At 38.4% G+C, this 15,946-nt stretch overlaps 1 protein-coding gene across 1 annotated transcript in view; it reads right to left on the minus strand.

Moving 5' to 3' along the window:
- Positions 1–15,946, minus strand: part of LOC136254830 (uncharacterized) — a 93,650-nt gene that overhangs the window by 42,139 nt on the left and 35,565 nt on the right. The window contains exon 7 of the mRNA XM_066047588.1: positions 4,550–4,919. Within this exon, the coding sequence (XP_065903660.1) occupies positions 4,550–4,919 (370 nt within the window). The remainder of the gene's footprint in view (positions 1–4,549; positions 4,920–15,946) is intronic.

The following is a 15,946-nucleotide window of genomic DNA, read 5'->3' on the forward strand; positions in this document are numbered from 1 at the left end:
TGGCGACTGAGTGATCACGCTGGCATGCTGAGTACTACATGATGAGAGTCGAACAGCGAATGCAGGTTAGTGATATAACCCATAGCGTACTAGCTTTCAATATCTTAGGTGGCTGCAGTACTATAGAGGGAACGTCATTGCAATGTTCGACTTGGTTACCCACAATAAATGTTAGAAACCTGGCCTTTATAAGTGTTACAGTCTTGTGAGACTCTCCCCACCTATTAGGTGAGTGGTACATAACAGTTATACAACGTGCACTCGTTCTCTGCCTGTATAGATGGGCCTGATGGCCCTCAGGCTTGTGCATTTATATCAGGCAGAACACTCGTGCCTGTTGTATAACTATATAATATCCCATCCTGCTAGTTATATGACAATCAGCAGCAATACAATGTTGAGGCAGAGCTAAGACTTGATTGATAATTGTATGTGATTGTGACGATCAGCTATTCTTGTAGTTGTACTACTGTCTTTGTCATCATGTACGCTTCCACTCAAGATGATGTATTGTGACATTGCTTCCGCAATGGTAACCACAAAAAACCTTGCCCACAATTTCAAGGAGTCAAAACTTGAATATTACGAATAAATGAATTATAAAAAAAATGTTGTTCTGTGCATTGCATGATAAACAAGCATATTTATCAAATAAAAATTTCCATTTCAGTTGACCTTAAAAGTCATTGAGTTATGATACGAAAACCAAGCAAGTGCAAAATTGAGATACTCTAATAGTGCAGTCACCCTAATAGAGCAGTCAGCTGAGAAATTTTTAATATCAAACAGTGTAGTAGTACTGTTTAAGTAGGGATCCCAAAATTTCGCGTGCTGCCAAAAATTCCACCATCATCCTAGAGACATTTTATGTCACAAAAATCACCTTTACAGAATAATACTACCGGGTATAGAATTTTAAAGAAAATCGCCATAACTCGAATTTTTGTCTGCCTCACTGCCTGCCTGCCTGCCTGCCTGCCTGCCTGCCTGCCTGCCTGCCTGCCTGCCTGCCTGCCTGCCTGCCTGCCTGCCTGCCTGCCTGCCTGCCTGCCTGCCTGCCTGCCTGCCTGCCTGCCTGCCTGCCTGCCTGCCTGCCTGCCTGCCTGCCTGCCTGCCTGCCTGCCTGCCTGCCTGCCTGCCTGCCTGCCTGCCTGCCTAACCACAGTCGCAAGGCTAGAGGAAAAACAAAGCAGTGCACAGCCACCATTTTACACCACAATAACAAACTCACCAGTGGGAAGTGCCTTTGAGGGTTTCAACGAGCGTAGGCCCTCTGTGTCTTTTCTTTTCTTTTATCTGCAATCAGGCTGCTTGTCTTCTTTTTCATCCAATGAATCCATATCGAGGAGTTAATTTTCCGTATCAACACTTTCTTTAGCAGCATATTTAGACACCACAGAATTATTTCAGAACTGCATTTCAGAAGTGTTTCAGTCCCGGCACTACTATAGAAGAGATATACTAGCTAGATATCTGCCTGCAACTCCGCGATTGGGATCCCATTCGCAATAGGTTCTCAACCACGCCCATCAAATAATGATCTATATAGGTGGACTAATAGTGATAGAGTATGGAGACTACATGCACCTCTTTACAATCTACTTATCAGTAAACAAGATGCTAGCCCATACTGGTCTAGCTATCTGCACACCCCTTGGCTGACTCGAGATATACTCTAATACAACAGTCATGTAAGATATTCTAATAGAACAGTCACAAGTAACATTGTAGCTAGCCGTGCTACAACAAAAAACTAGTATTATAAAATGAAGTAGAGATCTATAGATGCAATAAAAAGTAGTGAAACAAGAGATGAATGATGCATGCTATTACAGCATAGCTCTATGGGAAAGTCACTATTTTGGCACTGAACAAAATAATCGTTATAGCTAATGTGCCAAAGTAGGGACTTTCCCATCGAACTATGCTGTAATAGCATGTATCATTCATCTCTTGTTTCACTACTTTTTATTGCATAGATACCTACTTCATTTTTAAACTAACAATTTTTTAAAATACTAGCCTCTATTAGAGCGTTCAGTTATATTACAAGTCACCTTGTAGAGATATAAGTCACCCTGTATAGAGTTCACATACAAACAAGTCACCCTGTAAAGAGTTCAGCTACTTTTACAAGTCACCCGGTAGAAATCTAGAATTCAGTTAAGTTTAAAATAGTTCAGCTACGTTAAAAGTTACCCTGTAGAAAGTTCAGCCACATGACAAGTAACCTCATGGCAGAGAGTTCAGTTATATTGCAACTCGCCCTTTCAAGAGTTCAGCTACTTGAAAACATGAAAATCATCTTGTAGACTTTGCATAATACTTGACATGCACCTTCACCAATCACACAAGTGAATGTATTCTTGCTATGTGCATTACTAAGTCTCAAAACTAGTAGCTAACTTGATAAAATGCAATTTGCATTACAACGACAAGTGTGAACGTGGTGAATGCAAATAATTCAGCAAGTGCATTGATACCAATTATTAATTTTAATACTTTTAATGCACTTTAAGGCTTGGTGCAGAGAAATTGTGAGCTGAATTCTGTTGAAACTACAGGAAAAACTGTTCAACTAGTACGACACTTGACTTGCATACAAGAGTCACAGTCTAGTCGTGAGTTGAATTCTAACTGGTGGCACAGTATAGCCCATTATCAACTAGTAGACTACAAGTATTAGTGAACAGTCAGTTTCTAGCTATTTAATAGACACATTAGTGGTGGGATATTTATCATTGAATAGCATTTTATGGACGTAAAATTATAAAGATACACACAGTATACTCTTTATCTGATATGTATGTGATACATTCCATCACATGTATTTTGTTCAAGTTCAGATATCATACAGTACAATAGTACTGTATATTAGACAATGGATTTCCTTTGATGTGTGGAGGTCGCTTATTTACGAAGAAAGCTGGTATCAGGTGTCTTACTGGTAGACACCTGACTCAATAAGACAGTTGTTTACAGCCACAATGTAGCCCACAATAATGCAATTAGCCTCTTGTGGACAATTAGTATTTGGCGCATCAGTAACACCAAGGGAAATGTGATGTGATTGCAAGTGGATTGTAAGAAAGAAATTACACTCAGGTATGCTGTTATCTGTAGCTAGATTAGATCATCATGGTAGCTGGCTAATCAAAAAAGCCATTAATTCAGCTTGTGGCCTTCGTCATGTTAAAGCGTACTCTGTAAGACCTAGACAGCCATGCTGGCACTGGCTATTCCCATTCGTTGCCATTTACACGTAACTATATTGCCTCAGATACACTTTTATCAATTTCATAAACCTTTATTCATGCTCCATGGCTTGTGCGACCTCACATCTTTTGCTCACTGAAATTCCTTATTCTTTGTTATTAACTACTAGGCAGACAGCACAGAAATACCTTGGTGTTTACAATGGCGACTTTCTATCTAACTCACAACTTCTATGCCATTGTCTACAACACTTAGACACTCGTAATAGGCGTCTTCAAGAATTTAAAAACTATCGGTGACGTCAATAATTACCTCAAATGCACCTCGGTAATTATTGACATCACCTAGGGTTTTTAATCCTCAAAGATACCTATTACGGGTCTCTAAATATTACGTAGGGACCATAAAGTTGTGAAAGTGGCCCATGAAAAACACCACCCAAAAACCAGCCTAACTTTTCCGACAACGATGAGGTAGTATTGGTTAGGTAAAACTAACCCCAGACAAGTATTCAGATCCACCCGAACACTTTCAACAAGTTGCTATAATTTTTTAATAACGATTAAACAGAATTTTCTACTGACAGACTGAGTAACTGACTGAGTGACTGATGCCTCCAAACAATCATAACACGAAAATGGCTAAGGCACGGGCTTGATTTTTTCACTGTTCGATGTCACTTCTGCCCAAGGGGTGCCTTTTGGCATACCGCAGTACGTACAATATATTCTTCATGGATTTACCAGTATCCTCCTTTGTGTCCCATTCATCTTTGCTGACGGCGAAAAGTGTCGATTTGGTGGTAGCACGTGATGGCTTCCCTTCGTAATGGAAATCGTCTGTATTTTTCATTGTGGCTACTTTGATTGTGGAGGTGCTTTTCGAACAGTTCTTGATTCATACTGCTGTGTAATGGGATGAACACAGCTAACAATGAAGCATCACGGATACTTAACTTCTCAGACAATAATTGATGTAACTGGGGTGTGCGATGCAAATTTTTTTTGATGCAGTATGCATGGGTTCACCAGTCATAATAATTCTATTAAACAAGCACACAAAAAATTAGGTATTTTCGACCAGAGTAGGGACCATAGCATATCGATAAAAAGTACTGAAACAAACTGGAGTAGTGCACAATATTAAATCACAGTAAAGCATTAAGAATTATTATATCCCTACTTTGCCCAAGATACCATAATGGAAATGCACAGTAGGGATATAACACTTCTAATTGTTTTACTACTTTTTCAGTACTTTTTATCAATGTGCTATGATCCCTACTGAAAATTCCTAAATTTTTGTGTACTTTACACGTATGATACTTACATACCTCCACCTATAGCCATACATTGTTGGAATAAATTTTCAATACTCTTTAAATAATATTGTTTTGATTGTTGAGATTTAGAATCATCATGTATAGTGTAGAGCTTTTTAAGAGGATCTCGTTCAATATATCCTTGAATGATCTCAATATCTTTTCTGACATCTGATGTAATAGTAGTAGTGTCTCCTGTTGAACTATCAGCTGCTTTCTCCATAGGAACTGCTTTTATTATATCTTTATATTGACTATCATGTGTATCAATTATCATACACTGTGCAAAAGCTACCATACTACCAGCGTCCTCGTGTATAAACGGCTTAGTCATATCTGGTGGTATTGACTGTTTGTCCTGTGATGCTGTAGTTGAGTGATCCTGTAGTGAATTTGATATTGTACCCATAGTAATTCAGAATCTGTATGCAAACTCTATTGATAATAATATATAATTAATTAAATAGTGGAATAAATATTTGCTTACTAGAACATAATTAATTATTGATAAATTTATTAATGCACCATGTGTGGTATAGCTGACAATGAAGTGTAATGAATACTTCACTACTATAATTGATATACGGGGCGTGTGGCGCCATTTCCAGACGTGGTTCACCAGTCATAATAATTGCAAAATAAATTAACAAAAAAGTACATTAAAATTTTTTCAACTAGAGTAGGAACCATAGCACATCGATAAAAAGTAGTGAAACAAGCTGGAGTAGTGCACAATATTAAACCACAGTATAATTAAGTTTTACTGTGATTTAATATCATGCACTACTCCAGCTAGTTTCAATACTTTTATTGATGTGCTATGGTATCTACGTTAGTTGAAAATTCCAAATTTTTTTGTGCACTGGTGATATATGGTTTATCCAATTCCTACAATGCAAAAACATGTATGCCGCTTTGTATTGTGCCATGCATATATCACCACAATTATCATGATACATTACCAAATCAGTGACAAATCCAGAGGGAGGCACAGTGGGCATGTGCCATTCCCACCCCCCCCCCCCCCCCCCCCCACACCCCCAAACAAAAAATTCAAGATCAAGACTTACCAGTGTCCTCTTTTGTGTCCTATTAATCTTTGCTGACAGCGAAAAGTGTCAATTTGGTGGTAGCATGTGATGGCTTCTCTTCGTAACAGAAATCATCCGTATTTTTCATAGTGGCTGTTTCGATTGCAGAGGTGCTTTTCAAACAGTTCTCGATTCATACTGTTGTGTAACGGTTGAACACAGCCAACAACAAAGCGCAATGGATACTTCACTTTTCAGATATAACTGGGGCGTGTGGCACCATTTCTTTCAGTATGCATGGATTGTAGAGGTGCTTTTCGAACAGTGCTAGATCCAAAATGCTGTGTAACGGGTTGAACATACGTACATGTAGCTGACAATGAAGTGTAATGGATACTTCACTTTTCAGACGATAATTGATATAGCTGGGGTGAGCGGCACCATTTCAGATGCAGTATGTGTGGGTTCACCAGTCATACTAATATTTTACAAAACAGTTAACAAACAAGTACACAGAAAAATTTGGAATTTTTAACTAGAGTAGGGACCATAGCACATTGATAAAAAGTACTGAAACAAGCTGGAGTAGTGCACGATATTAAACCAAAATAAAACAATAAGAAGTGTTATATCCCTACTGTGCTCAAGATACCACAATGGAAATGCACAGTACGGATATAATACTTCTTATTGTTTTACTGTGATTTAATATCGTGCACTACTCCAGCTTGTTTCAGTACTCTTTATTGATGTGCTATGGTCCCTATTCTAGTTGAAAATTCTAATTTTTTCTGTGTACTTGTATAATTTTAAAGTGCAATTACATGTATGTGACCCACTGAGCAAAAACCCAGCAAATTGCTTGCATTTTCCTCGAACTTTGTTTTAGGACTTTTTTGTTGTCTAGACGGAAAAGCTAATGGGCTGTTAAAGTTTTTGCTTTATCTGGTAAGTGCTTTTGGAGCTACCGTAGACTCCGGTTATTAGGCGCATGCGCACGCGATTAATAACCACATATTGTCTATTAAGGTTACGGTATAGTCACGGGCAGTCATTCAAAATTTTGAATGCCTATTGATTCTTTTTGAGAAGCCCATAAAATCAGTCTAGCAGCGTGAAAAGTTTTAAATGAAGGTGAAGCTCTTCATATTTAATGTTTTTATGTAGCTACAGTGTAGTTTGAAGCAGGTGGAACACTACAATTTGTTGTAGTAACACAAGTAAGCCAAGTAAGTACATCGCTCAGCTCCAGCTGTCACTACCATGTTTTTCCACCGCCAAATACAGCAAAAGCTGTAGGCTCTATTGGTATTTCTGGGGCATAGTGATACTGTATATTAAATTTATTAGGTCCTGTGGAAGCGTTTTTGGCGTGTTTCTTCCCAGTGACTCAGATACAAGCCTTCAAAGAGCTTGTTTCACTCGAAAAAACTACTAAAAGTTCAATAAAGTGTCTATACAACCAGTAACTTTAAAAATCGCTTCCACAGGACCTAGATATTTTAGTTGTTTAGTCACTTGTGTTGAAATTATAAGGATTCAGTAATCTGTTAGTCTGGTTTTTGGCAGTGCGTTTTTATAAAACATTGCTCTATTGTAGACCACACACCCAAGAACAGTCATTGTTCTGTAGTAAAAACAAACAAGCACAATTAGTTGTATTGCTAACACAACACAGTTGTTGAAATTATTTATCCCAGCTTGGTTTTAAGCAGGTTTTGTAATTTGTTCCGCCCACACATTTTAAACTATTCCGTAACCTTAAGCGCATATAACATACTTGTTCTAGACATCTGTTTAATAAGTGCACATATTTTTGTAATTGTAATGTGGTGGTAGGCAGCAGGTGCAGCATGGAAGCAATTGAAAGACAAAAGCCCTTAGTACGATCCAGGAGAAGTTGTACCAGAGAACAAAAGCTCCACGTTCTGAGGTGGTGTACTACCAACGAAAAAAAATTAATATCGCATGTGTCAGAAATTTGACCTCAACACGAAAACGGTCCTGCAATGGATCAAATGCCTGAAGGCCATACATGATAGTAAGAAGGGAAGGAAACGTGTGTCTTTTGGGAGGATTGCAGAATACCCGGAGATGGAAGAAGTGCTATACAAAGAATATCGAAGGCTATTCCAACGTGGGCTGAGAGTAAAGGGATGGTGGTTCAGGACAAGAGGACAGCAGCTGCTCAAATCAATTTCACCAGGCAGCAAATTTAAATTTTCAAACATGTGGTTTGATGGATTTAAAAAATGCTACAAAATCAGTTCATGCCATCCTACACATAAAGCTCAGGTAGTTCCATCAAGTAAGAGGGAGTTGATACGTAGCTTTCATCGACATATCAGGGCGAAAGCAGCTACTGGGATCTAGCTAGGCCCACTGGGAAGATTTAGGCTAAGTTGCATAGCAAATGTAGATCAAATTCCACTACCAACCACATTCATGAATGGCCCAACCTATGAAAGCAAGGGGTCCAAGTATGGGTTCAAGGAGGAAGTTCGGGTCTAGACAAAAGACAGTGTACTATTCAGCTCACTCTGTTTGCTGATGGAGTCCCCATGTCAAACCTCTGGTTATTTTTAGAGGCACAGGAAAACGAATAACCTTTATTGAGAAATTAAGATATGTGACGAGTTGGTGTACGTTTCCATGAGAATGCATGGCGTGATGAACCAACCATGATTTATTGGGTTAGACAGCACTGGAAATCACACGTGGAGGGTCCTGTTCTTCTTTGTTTTGATCAGCATAGGGCACAAAAAACACCATCTATTGAAGGTTTGTTGACCAGAGACTGCAATACCACTACTGCACTGACCACTACTGCACTGATCCCACCAGGGTGCACAAGCTTAGTGCAACCATTTGATGTTGTTTTTAATGCACTGTTTAAATGTATGGTTGATGATCTTGCAACCAGCCACAAGCAAGAACACCTTAATGACTATGTACCAGGGAACGTTTCTGCAAGAGATTGTAGAGAGTACTTCTTACTAAATAGATTGGAGAAGCTTGGCAGAAGACATGTGTTAACAAAGAAATGGTGATTAGGGCTTTCAAAAAGTGTGGGATTTCTGTGGCTATTGACGGCTCTGAAGATGAGGAAATGAACATAAATAATATAGAAGACTATGAAGTAGAAAGCAGTGATGAAGATCCATTTGAAAGTTGTAATCAGGAAGAGAGTGATCATACTCCTGCAACAGAAAGTGAGACAAGTACTAGTGATGAAAGTGAGATTGAAGGTGACAGTGAAGTTAGCAATAGTGAAGATATTGACATCATTGATCTTTGTTCTGATGAATCTGGCAATGGCAGCACAATAAACAGAAATGTCATGCCAGAAGATTTTACCACCATGAGAGAGACTTTCTCCAAGATGCCAGGATCTTTTGAATTACCAGAAGCTGAAGATATAATTCAAGATCCCACGATGTCTGTTACCAGTTAAAAAGATATATGGACAACTCTTAAAAATCTTGTACACAGTGTAATTTCATGTTGCAATGTTACATTGCCAGCACAATCAAATAGCTACAATTGGATGTATGCATGAACAATTTCTATGCATATACAAGATATAATAGTAGTCTACATACTTAATGACAGTCTTACATATTTACAGCTAAATATACCGGTGAAGTTTCTTGTTACAGCTAGTAGATAGTCTGGGAATAGAATTCAGAGTGAGACTTGACTCAGCAGTTTCCATAGTTTTTGTATCGTACGGCTTTTACTAGCATGAAAATGACAAACATAAGGAATTTCTAATTTCTAGCCCTTTACTATGCTTCCTCCGTCCAGTAACTCAACAATTAACACTCCCATCATGCTCGATGAAGTACCACACTATACACAATACTTCGTGAGGCACGTGTCCAACAATGTTTCCATCATTAATAACACTAATAGCAAAAGAATCCTCGGAATTGCCATGTTCTTGATCACTGGTAAGTATTCCACCTATCACTCGCGTCCTAATTTGTTTATAAATGTGGTGGCCACAAATAACACTCTCCCAGCTGAAACTTCTCATAGTCATTTTATAAGCACATGCGCTTAACAAGCATGGTGAACCTCAATATTTTTTCTCTCCAAAATTTATAAGTGCATGTGCTTAATAACCGGAATCTACAGTATAGCGATAGGCAACAAGAAGAGCAAAACAATCAATTTGTACAGCACCTATAAGGGGGAAAAATACAGGTGCCTGTTTAATCGATTGTAAGTCTTGAGTGCAACAGGCTATAGAGTTGGGACTTATGTCGTTCTATTCACCATGAACTGGGGCATTCATCAAGGTAGTTTCACTCATGCTATTATAAGCAAGAAGGATGTTCAATCATAGAAACGGCGATGATTAAGTTATGTTTTACTGCAACATAAACAAACATACTTAACTACGTTTGCTTCATGGTACAGAAACAAAACAAAAATATCCTTACTGTCCATAAAGAAGTGAATCCATTGGTAGATTAGATATTCAATTCGAGTCTTCCTAACTGAAGCATTAAAACATGCATAAAATTATTATTTATGTAGCACACGCTTTTACCCAATGTATTTCAATGGCATTTATCTTAAAAACAGAATTGTTCAAACAAGTCAGGTTTTCGCTCAGCGGGTCACATATTGGCCTGGGCAAAACCACACGTAAAGTTTCACAACTTAACTTATCAGTCTAGTACTGTCAATAATTGCACAATAAACACTGTTAACCTATTGACAATTGAAGTCATTATCTCCAAGTCTGCTTTTTCATGCATTTAAGGAAGTGCGCATGCGCTTATGCATACATACAAAGCCACTGATTCTAGGTGTACAAAAGTAGCAATACACCATTCTAACCTACAGTATATAATCTGTCACCTTACCGTTTCTCTTTGTTAGTAATGCCAAAATCACTTTGAAGAATTGTCTACAATGCTTATTATTGACCACCAAAAAGTGTGCAGTGATGTAATATTTCCTGCAATCAGGCACAAGGGACTGATTGTCCCTGTTTCTGTTCACTTAAGGGCGTTTGACAAAAGCTATAGAGCACTTAGAATAGTAGAGCGGCTTAGCTAGCAAAAATGAGCAAATTGTGCACTTTGTGCAGAAAGTATGAAACTTTGCACATAGTACCTACCTACCATGAAGCATATTTTGAGATGTGGAGCCATCGCAGATTTGACCTTTGGTGTCCTCTCCAGTTCATTTTATGCTCAGAAATAGTGACCTCTGTCTATATATCATCCATACAACACTCAATTTGTTCAAACTAGGTGCCAAATTGAAGATCTTTATCCAAGAAACAAGTTGATACTTGTTTCAAGTTCATAGCATATTCCATTTCAAAGTTATGGTAATTTTTACCAGTAGCAAATTCATATAAATCTAATCACCCACGTAATTATACTCTTCATCTACATTCTTGTTTTCCATTCAATTTTTGTATATTTTTTAGCTAATCAACACTGCAGATTGCATATACAACCAAAAAGTGGAGAGATATCCAGAGGTGGGGCATGTACCCTCCTCTCTTGTGATAGTTAAATAAAAGTTCATAATTATACGTATGTTGCTCTATCAACAGTTTTAACTACAATGGGGGTTTTGTAATAGTTCATTTTTTTTTTTTTGGGGGGGGGGGGCTTTTTTACTCCCCTTTACTCCCTTTGACAAATGAACTCCTTAATCTATAAATCAAAATCTCAGTGAATACGTCAACAACACCTGTAATATTGAATGAAATACATGACATGTGTATTTTGCCAGGTACAACAGCCCAGAACTGTACCTGAGAAATTGTGAGAATACAAGTATGAGATTACTTCTCGTCATTCTCAGTGTATAGCAGGATTAGAGTGTGTGTATACAGTATGTATATGTACATTGATGGGCCTGCTTCCACCTTCTCCTCCCATTTTGTTTTTGTTTGCAATAGAAGATCAAGATATTCTATATAGTAGAGCACACAACCACTCTAATAGAACAGTCACAATACTAACACATTGTCCCAAATTATGGCCTAAGCATTTATTTCTTTAAGCATTAATTGTACTCTTCTTAATTTTTTCTCTTAGCATATTTGGTGCTTGGCTATGAAACATTTCAGGGTCACCTGCAATACATGTGACCATTCAATGGAATATATAAGTATTCTTTGAGTGCTCATGCATATACATGTGTGTCTCCATGCAGAAGTGTGATCTTGCATCATACTGCATTGTACACATGCAACACCACTTTCACACCTCAGATCAAAGTAAATGCCCAGGCTCTACATTATTAATATAGCCCAGTTGGCAACTTGCCAGTTCAGATATTAGTGCTGTGAACCTGCAGAGTTTACTAAAACTGGTTATTGGAAGGTGAATAATTGGATATTGACCAGTTATTGTCTGATTGTAAATTAGCAGACATTATGGCACTAAACATGCCTTTTGGAAGCCTTAGGGTGGTACCAAAGTGACCATCAACATCCTGCCTTACAATAACAGCTATTACAAGCACATATTTACACATGCTTTGAGGTTATGTTGTGATGTTAACACTTGTCAGCAGGGGTAATTTATGGTTTACCAAGTGGGTAGGCAAAACCAGTTAAAAGGCTTCTTAGCCAATAATTGGCTTGACCTAGACAATACCGGTTAATAACCGGTTTTTCCATACCGGTTCACAACACTATCAGATATAGCCCGGGCTACAAACTAAAATCAACTGTGGGGATCGATCAATATTCAAGTGATTTAGGATGCACATCCCATGAAAATCACTCAGACAGAAAGTATTTTGTTATCTTCGCTATCCTATGATTCGATAACATTGGTCTAAGGTGAGAATTAGTGCTAGAGTAAGCATTTCCACACGATTTCAAATAAGGACCACAGAGGTGATTTAGTCAAGGAATATTGCTAAAAATCTGGAAATAAATTTCTTACCAAGAAATTTTTTCACCAATGTGTTTGTGAAGGTCTCTACTAACATATATGAAAAGGTTTAAATTCAACTCCTGTAGGGTAACCTGTGACTCAAGACTGTGTTCCAACTCCTGTAGTGATGGAATAGAGTCTTCTCTAGACTCTATTCCATCACTGATGCAATTCTTGCAGGTAATTCCTTTGCAAATTCCGCATGCTACACTGGACGCTGTTCATCTTGCAACTGCACCATTGGGTGCTGCAATCTCCATGACAATTACAGCTCAAGAGCTGGAACAGCTCCTCAGGAGCCATGGGGTCTAGTGCAGGAACTGACTCATAACCATGAACCCCTAAAATCCATTTTGGGTTCAAAGACATACTTCGCAACAGCATCCAGTCCTGAGTTTGGGAATAGGCACAAAGGGAAAACTGTGCAGCTGCCCCCTTTGTTGTAGGTATATCCTCTGGCTTGATCAGTCCAGCTGCTGCCTTGTGGGTGAACATGTTGTATACCTGGTGCATTGTAAATAATGGCAATATCACCCCTAATCACTGTGTTTTAGTAATATGTATGTTAAGGAAGACTTCCATGTGCTCATCAATATCCCCTGCCCAAAACTTGTTAAATAGGGCACTTTTCTGATGGCCTGCAATTGAAGAAACAGTATCACAACCAGTGAAAGTATCACAAAAGAGCATGTAGTGCCTCTGTATTTCACAGAGTGCTTCTCTGATCATCTTCACATCGTGACAGCCCTTTGATACGGTTAAAAAAGTGGATGATTGGCATTTGAGCAATGGTGCACAAGAATTATCAGTAAACCGGCATCTTCTGCCCACACCTGTACCATGACCTCAGTAGAGTCATCTGTAGCATCAGTCAACGTTACTCTCACAATTGAAGTGTCAGCATCTTTGTCATACTGCACCATGGTGATCTGATATTTCTGGAATGTTAAAGAGAGGAGATGGATGATCTCACTTTTGTTGTGAGTGTTGTCCATGAGCTTTGTCCTTAGTGTCAAAGGTATCATATCTGGTACAATCCGAGATTACAGCAGGAGTTCTTGGTACGTTGGATGTGGTCATGATCTTTAGGTGAGCTGCTATAGCCATCAACGACAACAGTTATCTTTTGAGAGTGTCCGCCAAGATAATGAACATAGCTGCAGCAATCTCCTGCCAAGTCTGACCTTGTTCTTACTTCACCACGTAGAGAAACCATCCACTATAAAACAATCAGACTTGAGCAGTGAGGTTAAGCGGATCTGTCAACCCCTTTGGGATAGTGTTGGAAAAGCCGGCATTGTTTGCTTTGTTCATTTTCTGGTCTTAGTTGCCAAACAAGGACAATGGGAAGAGAGTCAGCTCATACTGTAAGCTTGTCTTGACTGTTATCCCTTTGAGAAATAATTATTAGTCAGTTGAACAACTAGAGTGAGTTCATGTGAAGCTTCTTTTCATTGACCTTGGGTATCTTTCTGAGTGATGAGAGGGCCTGTACCTTGAACATTACCTGCATGGTAGATGTAATTGACTTTCCGTCAAGGTTTATCTGCATCACCCTCCCTACTTCAGCTGCTCTCTCCGTATTGATCACATCATCTGCAGTGCTTGTAAATTCTGTTGAGAAGGACACAAGCAACCATTTATTATTATCATTACTGTTTGTCACGATCAAGGTCAAAGTGGTTGTTTTCCTCTAGCCGTCTGAGGACAAGTCCAATGACTTCAGTGTCTCGCTTCATCTGTGTGTTTTCGCTAGGTATAGGTGTTTGTGGAGTGAACCATGTTTCTTGACGCCCTCTTCCATGCAGTGGACCCCAGTGGTTGATATAGGAAAAGTGGTTGAGAGTTTATATCCAGCACTTGTGGCCAGAATCACTATTCCTCATCCTCCCTCTGCTCAACCCACCTTCTGACTTGGCAGCCTTCATCAGTCTCTGCTCAATGTAGATGTCACACAATGTACCAGACTATTCATGACAAGAGTAATGGACAACACGGTTCCCATGGGTAAAACTTTCAAAACGTTTCCTTGTATTCAGGTGAAGTTTTGAGTATAGCTACGTACGACTGCATAAGTTTCAGCTTCATAAGTTAAGCAGTGTGGGAAATACAGCACTATATAGACAGCCAAAAGAGTAAATAAATTGATATGTACCATGAAACCACCTAACTTCTGTCAAAATACATCACCGGAGGAGCGCCACAGCAACAACTTCACTGTCAGAACTGATTTATTAAAGTAAGAATAAATTCTGTACAAGCACAATTTATAGGTACAGAAAAAGATTGTTCTAGAAATTCCTGGATCTGATATACAACGTTATAACTATATTTATTAATTAATTACACAATAAATAATACAATTATGTAATCATTCATTACAACAACTTCAAAGGCAAATTTCAGGGTATACACATATCTTGTACATTTAAGTTCAACCACGGCTGGCTATATACGGTATATTGTAAATGTACAATGGCCTTGATGTGGGAGCAGTACCACCAATTTCTTTATATAAAACTCAGGCCAAAATCAATTGTGGGAATTTATTGTTGGTCACATATGCATCATACAGCACTCAGATGGAAGCCATTTGTCACTCTTGCCATCCTATGAGTTGAGAAACATTGGTTTAAGGTCAGAACTATGTAGTGTATAGCATATTTATAAAACAACTGGCCAGTTAATCAGTTTACTCAGTAAGGTTTTATCACACTACTGCCAAATATTTCTAACTTTCATCCTGGACTACACAACACAATTATTCTATGCCTTATATTGAGACTTCAGTGCAGCATGTTAGCACAGTTGTGTTAGCATGTTAACATGTTTTTCTACATTATCTTACTAATAGGTACAAAACTGATGGAAACTAATGTATTTCTATATAGTACTCAACTGATAATTGGTAATAAAATGCAGTGAAGATATACGTAACAAAATAATATATGTGTAAGCCTTGATTCACTTCTCCAGATTAGCATAATCATGCAAACTTAAGTCTGTGAAACGGTAGCTACAGTAGCTAGATCTAGTCCTTAACTCTACAGTCCAGTCTGCAGTACATAGAAAATTTGCACATGCAAGTTAGCAAACAAGCTTTGAACTACAGAAAATAAAATCTTCATTCAATGATTACGGCTGTTTAAATACTGCATTGAATATTAGCTTTCTGTTTTCATCGCATTTACCTGAAGTGGGTGCGGCTAGTCACTGACATCATGTGAAACAGTTTGGTAGGGGCTAGCCTAGAGTGCTGTAACAAGAGTATAAAAACTTAAAACAATGTAATGAGCCTTTTAAGCTGCCAAAAATGGCATTTTTTTCTTGAAGGAGGCATGTCCCTTTTGCAAGTGAACAAAGTTAAAAGCAGCCATGAGGGTCCATGCAGAGAATTTGCTTATGAAAACAAGATTGACAATTGACAAATTATAAAAGTCAAGAGTACTGTATAGGGT

Source organism: Dysidea avara, chromosome 4, assembly GCF_963678975.1.
Source record: "Dysidea avara chromosome 4, odDysAvar1.4, whole genome shotgun sequence".
In the NCBI taxonomy this organism is placed as follows: Eukaryota; Metazoa; Porifera; class Demospongiae; order Dictyoceratida; family Dysideidae; genus Dysidea; species Dysidea avara.